This window comes from Aquarana catesbeiana, linkage group LG05 (genome assembly GCF_042186555.1).
Source record: "Aquarana catesbeiana isolate 2022-GZ linkage group LG05, ASM4218655v1, whole genome shotgun sequence".
Classification (NCBI taxonomy): Eukaryota; Metazoa; Chordata; class Amphibia; order Anura; family Ranidae; genus Aquarana; species Aquarana catesbeiana.
Window position 1 is genome coordinate 50,543,238 of NC_133328.1, and position 18,873 is coordinate 50,562,110.

At 44.7% G+C, this 18,873-nt stretch overlaps 1 protein-coding gene across 2 annotated transcripts in view; it reads left to right on the plus strand.

Annotated features, from left to right (window-relative positions):
• The window catches only part of LOC141144246 (macrophage mannose receptor 1-like), a 246,203-nt gene that overhangs the window by 106,949 nt on the left and 120,381 nt on the right, over positions 1–18,873 (plus strand). For both annotated transcript variants that reach the window (XM_073629729.1, XM_073629727.1), the window contains exons 18-20: positions 565–632; positions 6,555–6,655; positions 18,432–18,574. In XM_073629729.1, coding sequence (XP_073485830.1) covers positions 565–632; positions 6,555–6,655; positions 18,432–18,574 — 312 coding nt within the window. The remainder of the gene's footprint in view (positions 1–564; positions 633–6,554; positions 6,656–18,431; positions 18,575–18,873) is intronic.

Sequence of the window (18,873 nt, forward strand, 5' to 3'; positions counted from 1 at the left end):
TTTTAACTTTGGATAGTAAAACATTTTTTTTTCTGCCAGTAAATATCTTATACAGCCCAGTTCCTGTCTTGTTTGGTCATTAGCCTAGGCTTATGACATCATGCACAGCTCTCTCTTTCACTCTTGTGAGAGTCTGCCAGGAAAGGAGGGGGGGGGGTGAGTCATAAGAGGGCCAATGAGAGCTTCATAGCTGGAGGTGTGCCTCTGTGTGTCTGTGTAAATCCAGGAAGTGAACAGACAGCAGCTTCAGCTGACCACAGTTAAAATGGTTGCAGCCAGACTTGCTGGGGGGAGATTTCAGCAGCATATTTGGCAAGTACAGAATCACAGTATATATAAAATAATATGCAAAGTGGTAGGAAGGAAGCTTCAGAATGGCAAAGATGTTTTCATCACAAATTATGTGAGCAGACAGCAGTTCCTCTTTAAAGAATTAAAAATAGTATAAAGTACATGTGTTTGGGAACTCCTACCCACTAGTATCGCTATAGTGTGTAATTATGGCATATTATCAGTTATTGAGATTTTTGTGTACTTATATACATTGTTCTCTTTCCTCTTCAGATTTTAAGGAACAGGACGAGTGACTCATATTACATTGGCTTGTATTTATCTGTGGATAAAGAATTTAGGTAGGTGCCTACCACCCAACCCAATTTTTGTTTTGTGGATATATACTATGTTTGTTTTTATTGCTGTAGCCATACCCAGTCTTTGGTGTTTGAATGGCTTTATCAGACATGGGAGAATCGAGATATGTAGGCGCTTCCCAGTGGAAGATAATGAGATCTTTCCATGTTTGGAGGCACTTCTATTAGAGGCTGGCATAGTACACTATGTAAGTTGTTTTAAAAAACGAGCGTCCTAAATACTGAATTTGAGCTGTCTTCAGGCCGGTCACATGACTCGCGGCCGCTTTACAGCTTCGATGGATGGCTTCTGCGGAAGGAACCATGATCTCCCTCTGACGTCAGCCAGGGAGATCACCTGGCCGCTTGTCTCCTCCTCAGAAGCTCTGTCTCGTAGCTGTAAAGCAGCCGGGAGTCACGTGACCGGCCTGAAGACAGCTCAAATTCGGTATTTAGAACGTCCGTTTTTAAAACAACTTACATAGTGTACTATGCCAGCCTCTAATAGAAGGGCTGTCAGTAACAATTGTAAGTTTTTTTTCCATAGTGGCGGGGGGGGGGCGGGGTGGAGACAGACACAGAGAAGGAGATGATAGGCAGGAAGGAGGGGCTGAGGGGGGGAGAGGAGAGCAGAGGGGACAGCAGCGTATGATGCAGGGACGTACTCTGACCGCGGTGGTCAGGGCTAAACAGCCCTGATTTTCGTGGTCAATGCAGAGAGGGCATACAGGAAGTGGCGGGTTCAGGGAAGTTTTTTTTACAGTTTAGAGGGGGGCAGATTACACAGCACAAGCACTGTGCTGTTTAATTTGCTTTAAGGGACCAGAATCTGTATATTTAGTTTTGGGGTTAACAAACACTTTAAATTAAGCCCCGTACACATGGGCTGAATGTCGGGCGGCATTGGCCAGTTCAATACGAACCGGCTGACATTTGGCCCATGTGTACTGTAGAGCTCTCAGCCAATGGCCCAGTGTTCTGGCAAGGGGGGCTGCCCCCCTGTCAAAACACAATAGCTCAGCAGGGTAGGTCGCTGTACAATGAGAAAGGGAAGCACTCATAATGCCACATCCGTAAATTCAGGGAGACAGGAGAGGATACTAATTAAGTAACCAAAGGTCGGACTTTTAAGGCATAGAAACAATGGAGAAGTAACAAGAATAACATTAATAATATTTATTGAAAAAAGTTCATAGTATAATAACAGTGTTCAAAAAGGATAAAAAACATGAAAATGATACAGTTTGTACAATGAGCCCTTGTGCGTCTATGCGTTTCGCCATTAGGCTTCTTCAGGACACGATCAAGTTTCAGAGACAAAACAAAAAAGAAGAAAAGAGAGCAAATCTCACTATCTTCAAGTGGACTTGCTGTACACGCACCCAGCTGTCTCCCAGGGGCATATCCGTCTGTCTTAATATCCATGCATTGTACGCTAGTTGGGCTGTATTAGATGCCGCTAGTTTTGCTGAATTTTATCAGGGCTTTTCTTTTTTGGATCCTGGACTCTCCCAGCGCTATTGTTCTGGTGGTCATTTTCATGTTTGGACACAATACGTACACCTGCCCCTGTTTTAGCAATACTTAAAGTTTACATACTATTTGCTAGAAGCATTCCACAATCTTGGAAACCTTCCGGCTAGTGGGAATTTGTACATGAGGCCTAGTCCACTTGAAGACAGTGAGATTTGCTCTCTTTTCTTCTTTTTTGTTACGTCTCTGAACCTTGATCGTGTCCTGAAGAAGCCTAAAGGCGAAACGCATAGACGCACAAGGGCCCATTGTACAAACTGTATCATTTTCATGTTTTTTATCCTCTTTGAACACTGTTATTATACTATGAACTTTTTTCAATAAATATTATTAATATTATTCTTGTTACTTCTCCATTGTTTCTATGCCTTAAAAGTCCGACCTTTGGTTACTTAATTGGTAGATTGCTGTACTAACATTGGATTGTTAGTAAAGCGGCTCCAATCGGAGCTGTCAGGTTTTTTTTTTTGTTCAGCCCGCTTAGTTAAGCAAAAAAAAAAATATAGCAGTGTTTACTAGGCTTAAGTGTACAGAGATAGGTTAGGAATTAGGTTAATTTTAGGGTTTGGGTTAGCGTTAAGGGAGAGGTTAGTGGTCAGGTTAGTGTTAGGAGATATGTTAGGTCAGTACAAGGAAACGGAAAAACAGAAGCACGATACCAATGAAATATACAGAGTAGTTTATTAAAATGCAAAACAATGCATGCTTCCAGAGGCTTCCAGGGATAAGCAGGATTCAAGGTGTCCCTCGCTGTCAGTGTCATGAGGATCCAAGGTGGTGGATCTAGCTGCGGCCATTGACGATTTTCATCTGTATTCACATGGATTCCCCTGTGCTGGTCATAGAATCCTATGTAGTCAGTTCTGGGACAAGCTCATCTAGAGCCCAGGGCAAACATGCCAAATTGTGCCCCCCCCAAGATGTATGAGCATTATGTGTCAGCAAAAATCCCCTCTCCCCTAAAAAAAGATGCTTAGGGATCACAGGCCTGGAACAAGCATGAGCCAAATTAGAGTTGAAGGAAAGGCAAAAAGCCCTTTTCTCTGTAGCACTACTGTAACCAGGCAGACATGATTTGAATGAATATGGCACTTCACCTACCCAATCGCTACATTATGAACTACCCAGACAAATATATTTGGAAATAAATTTCCCAGGCACTTGAGGAGTAGTTTTTTTCTCAGGAGGTTCAGAATGATGGGCATCAGTCAATTTAGTTATATACTTCCCAACTTTTTGAGATGGGGAAAAAGGGACACCTATTAGCAAAACTATGTAGGCATAGGACACACCCCCTGCCATACACCCCCTTAAAGAAGAATTATTTCTAAAAAATTATTAGTTGAAGCCACAAGTTCTTTTTTTTTACCACTATTGTTCCTTTACACTGGTTTTTGAAATTTACAAATACAGCAATTTAGAAATTGGATGAAGGTTTAGCACTGGAAAACACTTTTGAAAGATAAAAAAGTGCATTTTATATACAATTATATACATTAGTCCAAAATGAGTAACAAAAAAGGAGGAAACAGTGACAGAGAGACTTTGTTCCAAATCAGGAACAGTCCCCAGAATTCGGGGACAGTTGGGAGCTATGTAGTTAGGATTTTATAGCTTTCATTGCATATGTGCATGGAGAAAGAGGAAGAAGGGACTCTGCATACTTGCCATAGGTTTGCGCAGGGGGTGTGCCAGGTGTGCAGATTCCCCCTACTGCTGGGGCTTCCCCTCGTATTGCGCCCCCACCGCAGTGGTGCTGGCTTCCCTACTTTCCTCTCCTCACCCCCCCCCCCCCCCCCCGGGCTGCTGTGAGGGATGTTTCAGGATGGAGAGTGGGGGAAGGGGCTAATAAATATGTCATTTATTGGCCCCTTCCTTTTCTAAATGAACACAGTGAACACGCTCACTCACTGTGTTCAATCAGAACGGAGGCATAGTAAACTGTGTTTACTATGCTTCAGTTTGTGAATGAACAGGAAGCCGCTTAGCACAGAGCACTTCCCATTCATTCCCTGCCCTATGCAGCTGAGGCTGCAGAGAAAGGCATGTGTGTTTAAATTTTGGGGTGCACAACCTAATGCAATGGGCTGCACACCTAAGATGGCTAGGCTTATAAACTTCATCTGTGGCTCCTTGACAACTGGGGTTCAAGTGATATCTTAGTCTTGGAATTCAAGACAGTAGTACATCAATGGAAAGGTTCCTGTTGCTTTCCAACTCAGTCACTCACCACGTCCATGTGGGGGGATAACCGCAGCCTCCTTGCTTTAGGGCCAAAATAGTACTCCATGGCAGCCAGTATCTATAAGGAGACCTCTCAGGAGGGGAGAGACTTGCAACTTCCCCAGTTCTCCGGCCATAAGGCCTAGGATAAGAGAAAAAGTTACAGCAACATCCTCACAGGGCAAAAGCCCAGGAGGAACGACCGTGTGCCAGGAAGTGCCTCAGTTATTTTACATAGTTGCATAGTAGGTGAGGTTGAAAAAAGACACAAGTCCATCAAGTCCAACCTATGTGTGTGATTATATGTCAGTATTACATTGTATATCCCTGTATGTTGCGGTCGTTTAAAGCGGTATTAAACGCAAAACCAAAAATGTGATATATTGCAGGTTACCAATCATTAAATGTGGTGGCTGCATTCATTTTTTTTTTTTTCTTTTTTTACTTTTTTTCCTTGTGTTTTCACCTTGTAATCTGGCCAGTAACACACCTCTTGTATTAGCGTGGCACCACTCTGGATGAAGGAGCACAGGGGCACAGCGACAGCAGCATTGTAAATTTGGGGGAAGGGGAGTGTTAGGCAGACTATAGATGGTGCTATTTTCTTTCCTGCAATCACAGGTTGCAGGAAAGAAAATTGATCGAGTCCCCCATTAAAACAGTCAGCATTGATGGGGGAATCCCTCCCATGGAGACATTGTGTTCCTCCAACGGGAGGGTACAGGGAGCTGTCCCTGCTGGGAGAACACAATTATTTTTGCTAGCAGTATTTTCTGAAAGTGCGCCAAAGATGCAGCATGTGGGACTTTTGGTGCACTTTCAGAAAATGCTGAAAAAAAATGCTTCTTTGTAAAGGGGTCCCACACATATGGACCCCTTTACATTACACAACCCCCACACCTCTGGGACCCCTACACATTACACAACCCCCACACCTCTAGACCTCTACACATTACACCCCCCCCACACCTCTGTACCCCTACACATTACACAGCCCCTATCCCCCACAGCTCTGCCCTTCCCCTTATTCAGGCATGCAAAGCGGGAGACTCTGCGAAGCAGGGAGCAGGAGGCAGAACGGGAAAGAGACACAGCAGGGCTGAATAGACAGCGAGAGCTGCCGGAGTTAACTTTCAAAGTTAACCAGCAGGCGATTGGTTGCTAGGACCACCTAGCAACCAATCACCTGCTGGTTAATTTTGAAAGTTTTAACTCTGGCAGCTCTCACTGTCTATTCAGCGCTGCTGTGTCTTTTGCCCGTTCTGCCTCCTGCTCCCTGCTCCACTCTGCTGTTAGTGAGCAGTGGGGGCAATCCTGCAGCCGGCCCTGGCTGTCGCCCCTCTGGCAGGTGTCACCCGGATCAGTTCCACACCCCCATAGCGACGCCACTGATTGCAAGCAGATATAACCAGAATCTGACATGCTGGTGGTACCCAAGTCAGTCGATGAATCTTCTTGGGTACATTCCGCCTGCCCATAGATGGTTTCAATCTGCTGAATTTGCCAAGATTCGAACATTCTATGGCCGGCCTTAGATGTACTGTTAAATTTAGATACACTAAAAAATTGAAGCCAAACTCCATCTCATGCTGCAGTTACACAAGCAGTTACAACAACAGTTTTTTTTTTCTTCGGGATAAAGGTTTTACAATTTGGAATTAATCCCTGTTGGTCATGGTATTGGAAAGACATTTATTTTCACTCATGAACATTAATTTTATTTTTGTTTTGGACACTTGATTATGTTTTATATACAGTATTTTAGTGTTGAAATTGGGGTGATTTACAATTTATGATAGAGATTGGCGCTGCACATTTTTTCCATATTTTACGTTTTGTGTATTAACCTATTTTGTTTGCTAGCTGCCTAATCCCTATAAGCGCTGACTTTCTATTTCATATTTGGTTTAATTGCAGTGAGAGCTGTTTTTGCATTTTATCTAGAGGGGGAAAATGAATAATTAAAAAAATAACTTAAGCTAGATTTGGGCTTTAAGCAAGAACAACTCCTGGAACGTATTTTATTACTATGTTATTTATTGAAGACATTTAACAACATTTTTAATAAAATATTTAAATATATAGACCATCTAATACCTCAGTAGAAGCATGTGACAGTGTGAAAGTTTGTCAGAAATTTGAAACATGCCTTCTGTGTATTTTTTCTAGATGGTTGGACGGCTCTCCTGTTGATTATGTGAGATGGGCAGTAAATGAACCCAGCTTTGCTAACAATGAGGAGAACTGTGTGGAGCTGTATAAGGAGAATGGTACAGTATATGTTTTGTGTATAATTCATCCACTTTACATGTTTTCAAAACAACAGGGTTTTAAAGAATAAGTCCACCCTAAAATTTGGGGGGGGCGGGTGTAGCACTACCATAGTACCGATGCCCCACTCAGTAGTAGCCCCAGCTTTACTGATCCCCGCTCAGTAGTAGCCCCATCTTTACTGATCCCCGCTCTGTATTAGCCCCAGCTTTACTGATCCTCGCTCAGTAGTAGCCCCAGCTTTGCTGATCCCCTGTTCAGTAGTAACCCCCAGCTCTTCAGATCCTCTGGTTTGCTGATCCTCCTCTCTCTTCAATCTCCACTCACCTCCCATTATATTTCTCCCACGCATGCTGATGTCTTTCCGGTTCGCTTGCTGGTTTCCCAGGGATATCTCATACCTGCAATACCTCAAAAACAAAGAGGAGCTAACACTGAATAAAAGCCCCCCAAAAGCTTCAGGTGCTGTAAGCGAGCATTGTCATAGACTTCTATGTAGGCTTTGGAGACGATTTAAAGCACCAAGAAAGCAACATGGGGTATAATTTTTTAAGCAAACAAAAGCAAAACAAGCACAAATGTAAGCTAACCATTTTATTTAGTGATAGGTGCTTTGGTTAGCATTCAGAGTGCAAAAAAAGTGTAAAAAAGCCCTAAGTAACTAGTACTACATCAAAGAAAAGAGGCACACTTAATAGATTGTCACCTGATATGATTGGTAACGAAGTAAGCATAGAAATGCATTAACAATGGTAATACCACAATTTAACATACAGGGTGATTAGTAATAAGAATAAGGAATAAGATGACACTTGTTGTCCAGATCAACATAAACAGTAGCAAGGTCACTTAAAGTGCAGCAGTGGGCAGAAATAAAGCTTGATTTACTAAACACAGGAATTCTACTGCCGAAGAACATTAATGTGACTATGCCAGGCCCAGACCGACTCGATGTGCAATGTCCATAGGAATGAAGGAAAGGGGAGAAAGGATCAAAGGGGACTTGCAGGATGGTTTTACGGGCAGGGTAGTCCTTATAATGTTCTTCTGACGGCTATCGTTGGGGCCTGTTAAGAAGTATTGGTGCACTTAACAACAGTTATCATAAACCAGCATGCAGTATAGTTGCAGATAGGTGCAGTACTGGTATAGTACAGGTGCAGTATAGATTTGGTGAAGTAGTTTTAAAGGTGCAGTATACTTAATTCCTGCCTCCAGTAGCTCAGACTACTATGGTAAAGTGAGCCCTTTCAGCAGTTCCTGTGGTTTGGCCATGAACTCACTGTAGAAAGGGGGCCCCCTTGGTCTCTCCACAGAATGCCTGTGGAGATTCAGCGGTGGGAAGTAGAGGGTGAGAGGATGCTCTGGTCTCCCTGCAGCATTGGTGCAGATGTGTTTGCTGCAGTCTGTGCTGTGATGCCTCAGGTGTCTCCGCTGATCTGGCCTCTCAGCAGTCTGGTCAGTATGCAGTAGGAGCTATTTGATAATGTACAAGTACTTAAAGTACCTGTGAAGGTCATTCTAAACAAAAGTGTTTTTTTAGTTATAGGTGGAGTCTGGTGGGTTGAGTTAGCTCCTGGTATCTTGTATATCTTGGTTGCTCTAATAAGGCGACCTCCCTACCATAATTTCCAACTCTATTCCTGTGCAGTCAAAATAAGAAATATAGCTGCACACCAACATCTGTCCAACAGGTTTATTGAAAGACTGCCACCAGGACTATAATGACGGGTTTTGAAGAAGCACAATGTATGTGTCATCACCCCTTGGTCCGTTGTTATAGTCCTGGTGGTCTTTCAATAAACCTGTTGGATGGATGTTGGTGTGCAGCTATTTTTCTTATATTGTCTACAGTTTCATGGTTGTGAGCCGGAGCTAGCACCCAGCCCCTCCTTTTTGATGGATTATCATACTCACTTGGAGCAGCAATGTCTTATTGTCCCTTCTATTCCTGTGCACCTGGAAGTTCCCACCCATCTTTGTGTGTTTCACCTCCTTCTGTATGTTCTGCATTATATAAAACAAATAAAAGCCCAGGAGGAAGACTGGGAACTCTCAGAATGACCACAGCACAGAATGGCCCAGCACGGCCATGCAGGGCCCAAAACAGTGCAGTGAGATAAACAAAAACCCACTGAAAAAAAAACATAGTCCAACTAACCCCAAGAACCCTTAGTACCCTCCATTACCCCTTGCCACAGCTCTACCATGGCTTGTAGATTGCCCTGTGATACTTGATAGAAGGAAAAACTAAACCTTTATACACCACATGTACTTCCAGTAAATAAACAATAGTTAGTACCAGACCTTGATTGGGGCCAATAGCCGTTACGATATGAGGTTAGTCAGGTCAATGATGTACCCAGCTCAAGAAACTGGGACACCTCGCAGTGCGTCTATGAATTTTAGCAATTAGACTTACTTATCAACCCACTGTGTCAGAAGAGTTAGACCAAGCCTGCCACACTTTAGAAAACTTCATCTCGCAGCCCCTGGCTATCTTTGTGGCCTTGTAAAAGGGCATCATAGAGTTCACCAAGCCCTTTCAGAACACTAAATCTGGAGCCTCCTGTTTCTTCCATTTCAGAAGTATGGCCTTCCTCCCATAAAAGAATAATGGACTGACCCTTTAAAAGCATGTAAACTAGCATCATGAAATAAATATGGGCACCTCAAGATGAATCACTTATCTTTGGGAGTCATAGCCCTTTAGTTCAAGATAATCTTGAATATGGTGACATTAGAGGCATAAACATCTTTCCTGATAATATTCTGCAGGTTCCTAACATATTAGAGATCAGATTATTTTTAAGTGAATCTGTACTGCCTACAAACATATGAAAGTAATGCTCTCAATGCACTCAAAAGGTGCCTCTCCATACCTTACTCATGCTCCCCACTTCCTGTCCACCCTGGGGCCCTTCCTCTGGCCACAAAGTGAATGGTCATCAGCCTGAATATTGATCACTCTGGTACCCATTGTTGAGTTGTGGGAGGCAGGGGGAATACTTCTGTGTACCTAATGCCAGGAATTACTGGGCTATAGGGGAATTAAATTGGCACTTGCTACCAACCTGCAGTCTTACTATTGGATTTTTTTCCTGTAAGTCCTGATTAAACAATTCATCCTCCTGGTTCAACAGTTTCTGTCATCTTATCTCCAGACTCTTCAATGGACAATAATTCAGCATCTTCGCCTCTGTCCAGTGTTCAGGGAGCTGACTTTCTGTCGTTTTCTAGCCCCTGCCAACCATGTGAGGTCCCAATGGGTTCTTTGGCTGGGTCTTTAGCACTTCTCTGGTATCCACACCTACAGTCACTATAGAACATTGGTCACTGCTCAATAGCTAAAGCCTTATGTAAAAGTCGAGCTTGACCCAGTCCATCCTTAGTAAGGTCATCCATCCCATTAAAGAACCAGTTAGGAGATCCAAGAAGCAGGGCCAACCTCAACCTGAAGCCAAGATTTACATATAACATCAGCCGTCTAATTTCTTTCTCGAACATCACGGGACACAGAGCCTCAGTAACTACTGATGGGTTATATAGGTATCACTAGGTGATTGGACACTGGCACACCCTACCAGAAAGTTCAACCCCCTATATAATCCCTCCCCCTTGCAGGGATACCTCAGTTTTTACGCCAGTGTCTTAGGTGATGGACGTGTAAAGATGTCCTGCGCTGAGCTCCAAAGGGATTATCCTATATCCTATACTGGGGCAAGTCAGGCAAACCGGATCCATTTCAAAGTGTCTTTTCTAGGCCGAATTGGATGGTACCCGGGCCTCGTGTCCGAAGAAACGAGGTTTTACCTGTAACGCTTCTCTTTTTAGAGAGCTGGACCCCGCATATCAGAAAATGGTTTTCTATCCTTATTTCTGGCCGGGTGCTTTACAGGCCAGAACTGTGGATCCCCCTATTTGTAGGAGGCCCCAGTCTCTGAAGGTTTTTTGAAACGGAGCCCACCGTGAGAGGCGAAGATTGGGTCTGTACAAACAGAACCCTGTGGCTGGATAAGGTAAGGGAGATTCCACAGAATTTTTTAATTCTAGTAGGTTTCTCCTTTAAGGTAAAATGCCTATTGTCGCCACCGGGGGGCTGCCAAGAGCACATACCTTCACATGCTGATGTCGGTCTCAGTGTTTCCACGCTGCACAAGCTCCTCCGGCTGGCTCAGGTAGGATGGGATGGGGGGCTCTCCTTAGGGATATCTCCCCCCAGACTAGGGGGAGGCCGCAGGTGGTCTGTAGAGCGGTTATACACCGCATTTTCACCCCCGCCGCGGCCGCGGCCGCCATTTTGCCACGTGTAGGCCCCATCACTACAGGCCTCTCTCCTTCTCCCCCTCTCCCAGCCTTTCCTCCAGGCTGTTCCGGAGGGTCTGCCTGCACTGGAAGCGCGCGGTTTTCGAAAAAACGAGGGGGGGGGCGGTAGAGGGGGGTGTCAGCACAGCGTCCAGCGTGCTCAGACGCCCACAGGGCCAGCTGCAGGCTATTTAGGCACAGATTACATGTGCACTAAGCCTTCTGGAGGGACACAGAGCTGACGGTCGCATGTAAGGTGGGACACAGGCATTCTCCTAGGCAGCATTTACTAAGGTAACACCAGACTGGGCATTTGGTAGCAGGACTTTTAGCCGGACTACATCGCTCAGCAGTCAGTTTTCATTTTGTGATACCTCCACCTTGTTGTTCAAACACCCCAAGAACTAGAGACTCTAGGGGATCTCGTTCAGGTTCTGAGGACCCCCTTTCTGCAGCATCCTCCCCCCTTGAGGGGCCAGGGACGACTAGTCAGGGGAGCCATTGGGGTCAGGGGCTACACCTGCTTCTGGCACTTCAGCCCCTGTATACATTACACAGGAGGTTTTTTCCTCAGCCATTAATGGTTTAGAGGAAAGATAAATGGCCGTGATTACATCTTCACTCAGTGGAAGAAAACGCACTAGGCCTTCCTCTGTTCCCCAAGACCCTCAGGCAGAGGAGCTTTGGGATAAGGGGGAAGAATCCCTTTCAGAGGATCAGGATGGGACAGATGATTCCTCTTCGGAGGAATCAGGTGGAGAGGGGCCCTCTGCGACCTCTCAGGAGGAGAAAGTCTTAGTGCAGATCCTTACTGGATTAGTCCGCTCCACATTTAAGTTGCCCGTATCTGAATCAGTTAAAGAACCCTCTTCTTCTTTAGGGTCACTGAAACCTCCTCAAACAGCACATGCTTTTCCGGTTCATAATTTACTTGAAAAGCTTCTTTATTCTGAGTGGGATCATCCAGATAAACGTTTTTTTCCGCCGAAAAAGTTTTCAACGCTTTATCCTATGGAAGAAAAGTTTGTTAAAATGTGGGGAATACCGGCCGTTGATGCCGCCATTTCCTCTGTAAATAGTAGTCTGACTTGTCCTGTAGACAATGCTCAGATGCTCAGGGATCCGGTGGATAAAAAGATGGAATCCCTATTGAAGGATGTTTTCTCCTTGGCAGGTTCAGTGGCTCAACCTGCAATAGCAGCGATTGGAGTCTGTTAATACCTAAGAGACCATGTTAAGCAGGACATCAGGGTCTTACCTGAACAGCAGGCCCAGGGGTTGGCTAACCTTCCAGCGGCCTTATGTTATGTTGTTGACACCATCAGAGATTCTATCGTGCAAACCTCTCATCTTTCGCTGGGGTTGTTGCATATACATAGAATCCTATGGTTGAAAAATTGGTCAGCCATTTCGTGGTGCAAGGTTGTTTGGAGAAGACTTGGATGACTATATCAAGAGAATCTCTTGTGGGAAAAGCACTCTCTTACCTGTTAAGAAGAAGAGTAAGCGTCCCGCTTTCAAACGGACTCTTTCCCCAGCGCCAGGGGCGTCAGCCTCCAGGCAGTCTCGACGGCCTCCTCTGTCTGGGCCCAGAAACAAGAGTCAACCCCAGGGACAAAAGAAGTCCTGGGGGAAGAAGCCTATTAGGCAAAACACTAAGACTTCTTCATGAAGGGGCGCCCCCGCTCGCTCGAGTGGGGGGAAGACTGCGACAATTCTCAGAGCTCTGGCAGGAGGACTTCCAGGACAGCTGGGTAATCTCCACAGTAACCTTAGGGTACAAGCTGGAGTTTCTTGAATTTCCCCCTCCTCGTTTCCTCAGATCAAGTGTCCCCAGAGATCCAGAGAAGAAGCGGTCGCTCCTTCTAGCGTTAGAGCGACTTTTGTCGCAGGAGGTCATTATGGTGGTTTCCGCAAAGGATCAAGGATTGGGCTTCTATTCCAACCTTTTTACGGTCCACAAACCAAATGGGGATGTCAGACCCATTCTGGATTTAAGGGATCTGAACCGATTCCTAAGGATTCAGTCCTTCCGCATGAAATCAATTCGGACAGTAGTCTCCACCCTGCAGGGAGGAGATTTTCTGGCATTGATAGACATCAGAGATGCATATCTGCATGTGCCCATTTTCCCCGCTCAACAGAAGTTTCTGCGCTTCGAGATAGGAGGGCGTCATTTCCAGTTTGTGGCTCTGCCTTTTGGGATAGCCACTGCACCTCGAGTGTTCACAAAGGTCTTGGCCCCTCCTCTGGCCAGATTAAGGGCTCAGGGTATAGCTGTCATAGCATACCTAGACGATCTGCTCCTGATAGACCGGTCGGTAGCCTCCTTGAACGGGAACTTGAGGACCACAGTCAAGTATCTGGAACACCTAGGTTGGATCCTCAACCTAGAAAAATCTTTCCTAAAACCAGTAAGAAGACTGGGATATTTGGGTCTGATCATAGATACAAGCCAGGAGAAAATATTTCTACCTCAGGCAAAGATCACTGCTTTAAGGGAGCTGATTCTGGCAGTCAGGACTGTCCGCCTTTGTATGAGGCTGCTAGGGAAGATGGTGTCTTCATTCGAAGCAGTTCCTTATGCTCAGTTTCATTCAAGACTGCTGCAACACAGTATTCTGTCAGCCTGGAACAAGAAGGTTCAGGCATTAGACTTTCCGATGCACCTGTCTCATGCAGTGCGTCAGAGCCTCAATTGGTGGCTCATATCCGAAAACCTGCAGAAGGGGAAATTCTTTCTACCGGTTACCTGGACGGTGGTAACAACAGATGCCAGTCTGTCGGGTTGGGGAGCAGTTCTGGAACAGTCTGCGGTTCAGGGGGTATGGTCCAAAACCGAGAGGACCTTACCCATCAACATTCTGGAGATCCATGCGGTATATCTAGCCCTAAAGGCCTGGACTATCAGGCTACAGGGTTGCCCGGTCAGGATCCAGTCCGACAATGCCACAGCGGTGGCTTATGTCAATCATCAGGGAGGCACCAGGAGCCGAGCTGCTCAAAAAGAGGTGAACCAGATCTTAGTCTGGGCAGAGAAGCATGTGCCATGTATATCGGCAGTTTTCATTCCAGGGATAGAGAACTGGCAGGCGGACTATTTAAGTCGCCAGCAGTTACTTCCAGGGGAATGGTCTCTGCATCCTGACGTCTTTTGGGCCATATGCCAAAGATGGGGGGGTTCCAGATGTAGATCTCTTTGCATCCCGATTCAACAAAAGGATAGACAGATTTGTGGCAAGAACAAAAGATCCTCTTGCATGCGGGGCGGATGCGTTGGTGATTCCGTGGCATCGGTTCTCACTGATTTATGCATTCCCGCCTATTCTGCTACTGCCACGACTCCTTCGCAGGATCAGGCAGGAAAGGAAGTCAGTACTTCTGGTGGCCCCCGCTTGGCCTAGAAGGATGTGGTATGCGGAAATAGTAAGGATGACGGTGGGTTCCCCGTGGACACTACCGGTATGCCCAGACCTGTTATCTCAAGGTCCAGTGTTCCATCCTGCCTTACAAACGCTAAATTTGACGGTTTGGCTATTGAGACCCACGTTCTGAAGAGTCGTGGGCTTTCAGGTCCTGTGATATCTACCTTGATCAATGCAAGGAAGCCAGCTTACAGAATTATTTATCATAGAGTCTGGAAAACTTATGTATACTGGTGTGAATCCAGGGGTTGGCATCCCAGAAAATATGTGATAGGTAGAATTCTTGATTTTCTACAATTGGGTTTAGAGATGAAGCTGGCCTTGAGTACCATCAAGGGCCAGGTCTCGGACTTATCAGTATTATTTCAACGGCCACTTGCTTCGCATTCTTTGATCTGCAACTTTATTCAGGGGGTGACACGTCTTAATCCTCCGGTTAGGGTGCCCCTAAACCCCTGGGATTTGAATTTGGTTATGTCTGTGTTACAGAAACAGCCTTTTGAACCAATACGTCAGATTCCTTTGGTCTTGTTGACAAGGAAGTTAATTTTTCTGGTAGCCATTTCTTCTGCTAGAAGAGTATCGGAATTAGCAGCCCTTTCCTGTAAAGAGCCTTATTTGATTGATGCGTCCTCATCCTAGTTTTTTACCGAAGGTGGTTTCAGATTTTAATTTAAACTAAGACATTGTTCTGCCTTCCTTTTTTCCAGATCCCGGTTCTCCGAAAGAAAGATCACTACATTTTTTGGATGTAGTAAGAGCAGTCAAGGCCTATCTGGAGGCAACTGCTCAGATTCTATGGCTCAAATCTGCAAGGCCACAACCTGGTCTTCAGTACATACATTCACCACATTCTATAGGTGGATGTGAGAAAGCATGAGGATATCGCCTTTGGGCGTATTGTGCTGCAGGCAGCGGTACAGGGTTCTCAGGTCTGATTGCACCCTACTTGGTCGTGGTTCCCCCCCTCAATCAGCATTGCTCTGGGACATCCCATCAGTAATTACTGAGGCTCTGTGTCCCGTGATGTTCGAGAAAGAAAATAGGATTTTTTATAACAGCTTACCTGTAAAATCCTTTTCTTTCGATGGACATCACAGGACACAGAGGTCCTGCCCCTCTTCTAATACACTATATTGCTTGACTACAAAACTGAGGTATCCCTGCAATTATATAGGGGGTTGAACTTTCTGGTAGGGTGTGCCAGTGTCCAATCACCTAGTGATGCCTATATAACCCATCAGTAATTACTGTGGCTCTGTGTCCCGTGATGTCCATCGAAAGAAAAGGATTTTACAGGTAAGCTGTTATAAAAAATCCTATTTTTAGATCATCCATTTGTAGTGCTACCCCCATAAGAGCTGCTGGTTGATGATGATTGAATGTAGTAAAAGCACTTTTCCTGATAACAGCAGCACAAATGAGGATGATGACTCATGTACACACGACCCGACTTTCCAGCAGAAAAGGTCAGACTGAATCATTCCATCAGACATTCCGATCGTGTGTGGGCTTCATCTGACTTTTTCTTTCAAAAATTCTGACGGATCTAGAAATAGAACATGTTTCAAATCTTTCTGACGGAATCAGTTCCTATCGGGAAAACCGCTCGTCTGTATGCTATTCCGACAGACCAAAAACGAGGCAAGGGCAGCTATTGACTACTGGCTATTGAACTTCCTTTTTCTAGTCCCGTCGTAGGTGTTGTACGTCACCATGTTCTAGACGGTCGGACTTTGGTGTGATCGTGTGTAGGCAAGTCCGTTTCAGCGGAACTCTGTCGGAACTCCCTCGGAAAAACCGTCAGAGTTCATTTCGACGGAATGACCGGTCGCGTGTACGCGGCATAAGGGTCTTTCGCTGATCATGTAGATGCTGCCAGCATACACACAGTAACAGTTCCATGCACACTGACCCGGTAACCAATCTAGTGGATGTCTTTAGAGTTTTGTAATGCTGAAAAAAATCTTGTAACTGGGGTATAGGGCATGGGATACTCCAATCAATGCTAGCTCCAAGGAAGGAGGCACTGATTTCACTGTTTTTTTTAAATAACACTGTCTTTGAGGCTGAAGGGAATGGTCACAACAGAGACACTGTGTTACCCTGGCTCTTATATCCTTCAAAGCACCAAATAGCAGCAGCCTTTTACTCAGAAAGACACTGAATAGCTGCCTAGACTTAGCTTCTTGTTGCCTTCTAGTGAAGTTTTAGCCAGCTGGATCCTTAAGGTGAAATCTTAGGGGTGTCACAGTAGTTGTACGTGTGGGCCCTGAGCTCTGCCACAGTCAGGGCCCTGGTGAACATCACTACAGTTCAGCAGCAATGCCTCCAGGAGTGACAGTTTCTCAAGCTGGTGCATCTCCTAGGCAGGGTGGGTAGTGTTGTTCCCACAGCACATAATATAACTCGCCTGGTATCGAAACGGAAATCACAACCCTACTGAGCTTAGGAAGAAACCAAATGCAAAAACTATACAAATTAAAACTGGGTTGACCACCACCTAGCCAAAATTAAAATTTTCCTACCACCTAGTAACCTACAGTGCATCCGGAAAGTATTCACAGCGCTTCACTTTTTCCACATTTTGTTATGTTATAGCCTTATTCCAAAATAGATTAAATTCATTATTTTCCTAAAAATTCTACCAACAAAACCCCATAATGACAAGGTGACAAAAGTTTTTTGGAAATCTTTGCAAATGTATCAAAAATAAAAAAACAACAAAAATCACATGTACATAAGTATTCACAGCCTTTGCTCAATACTTTGTTGAAGCACCTTTGGCACCAATTACAGCCTCAAGTCTTTTTGAGTATGATGCTACAAGCTTGGCACACCTATCTTTGGGCAGTTTCTTCCAATCTTCTTTGCAGGACGTTTCAAGCTCCATCAGTTTGCATGGGGAGCGTCGGTGCACAGCCATTTTCAGATCTCTCCAGAGATGTTCAATCAGGTTCAAGTCTGGGCTCTGGCTGGGCCACTCAAGCACATTTACAGAGTTGTCCCATAGTCACTCTCTTGTTATTTTGGCTGTGTGCTTAGGGTCTTGTCCTGTTGGAAGATAAACCTTTGGCCCATCTGAGGTCCAGAGCACTCATCAAGGAAGTCTCTGTACATTGCTGCATTCATCTTTCCCTCGATCCTGACTAGTCTCCCAGTTCCTGCCGCTGAAATACATCCCTACAGCATGATGTTGCCACCACCATGCTTCACTGTAGGGATGGTATTGGCCAGGTGATGGGTGGTGCCTGGTTTCCTCCAGACATGATGCTTGCCATTCAGGCCAAATAGCTCAATCTTTGTTTCATCAGATCAGAGAATTCTGTTTCTTATGGTCTAAGAGTCCTTCAGGTGCCTTTTGGCAAACTCCAGGTGGGCTGCCATGTACAGATAGAGGCCAAGGTGCTCATTGGGACCTTCAAAGCTGCAGAAATGTTTCTGTACCCTTCCCCAGATCTGTGCCTCGATACAATCCTGTCTTGGAGGTCTACGGACAATTCCTTGGACTTCATGGCTTGGTTTGTGCTCTGACATGCACTGTCAACTGTGGGACCTTATAAAGACAGGTGTGTACCTTTCCAAATCATGTCCAATCAACTGAATTTACCACAGGTGAACTCCAATCAAGTTGTAGAAACATCTCAAGGATGATCAGTGGAAACAGGAGGCACCTGAGCTCAATTTTGAGTGTCATGGCAAAGGCTGTGAATGCTTATGTACATGTGTTTTTTTTTTTCATTTTTAATAAATTTGCAAAGATTTCAAACAAACTTCTTTCACGTTGTCATTATGGAGTATTGTTTGTAGAATTTTGATTCATTTTGGAATAATGCTGTAACATAAAAAAAAAGTGGAAAAAGTGAAGCACTCTGAATATCTTCTGGATGCACTGTATCTAGGAGGATGCTACACAATCAAACTTTGAAGGTTTTCACATATTCATAAAGGTAACATTTTTGGTGTTTTTGAAAGGTTTATTTTAAGCTTGCATTCACTTTAACTATTTAAATATTAATAATTCCTTTTGAATTTTCCAAAACAGGACATTGGAATGACATAAACTGTGGTTCTCCATGCTCATATATTTGTGAAAGAAAAATCAAAAACATCAATACAACATTTGCTCCAACTGTTCCAGCACCACGGGGCGGATGCCCAGCAGAATGGCTAGCATTTGGAGGGAAGGTAATCTGCATGATAATTACTACTTTTTCTTGTAGTGGCATTGAAGCAGAGCTTGGAGCAGTCACAGTAGCTTAATAGTGCTCCACAAGGCCTCCTTGCATCCCTTTATGAATACTATCTCCCTCAAAACTGTCTTTTAGGATTTTGATAGAATAGTATATTAGGTTAAAAATGGCACTTCTTTCTCTTTACTTGGTAGATATGCATATATCCTTTATTTTGTTTAACTGCAATTGTAGATAACATTTTCTGATACTGTGTGCAGGCTAAAGTGGACCTTTCAGTAAATTTACTCATCA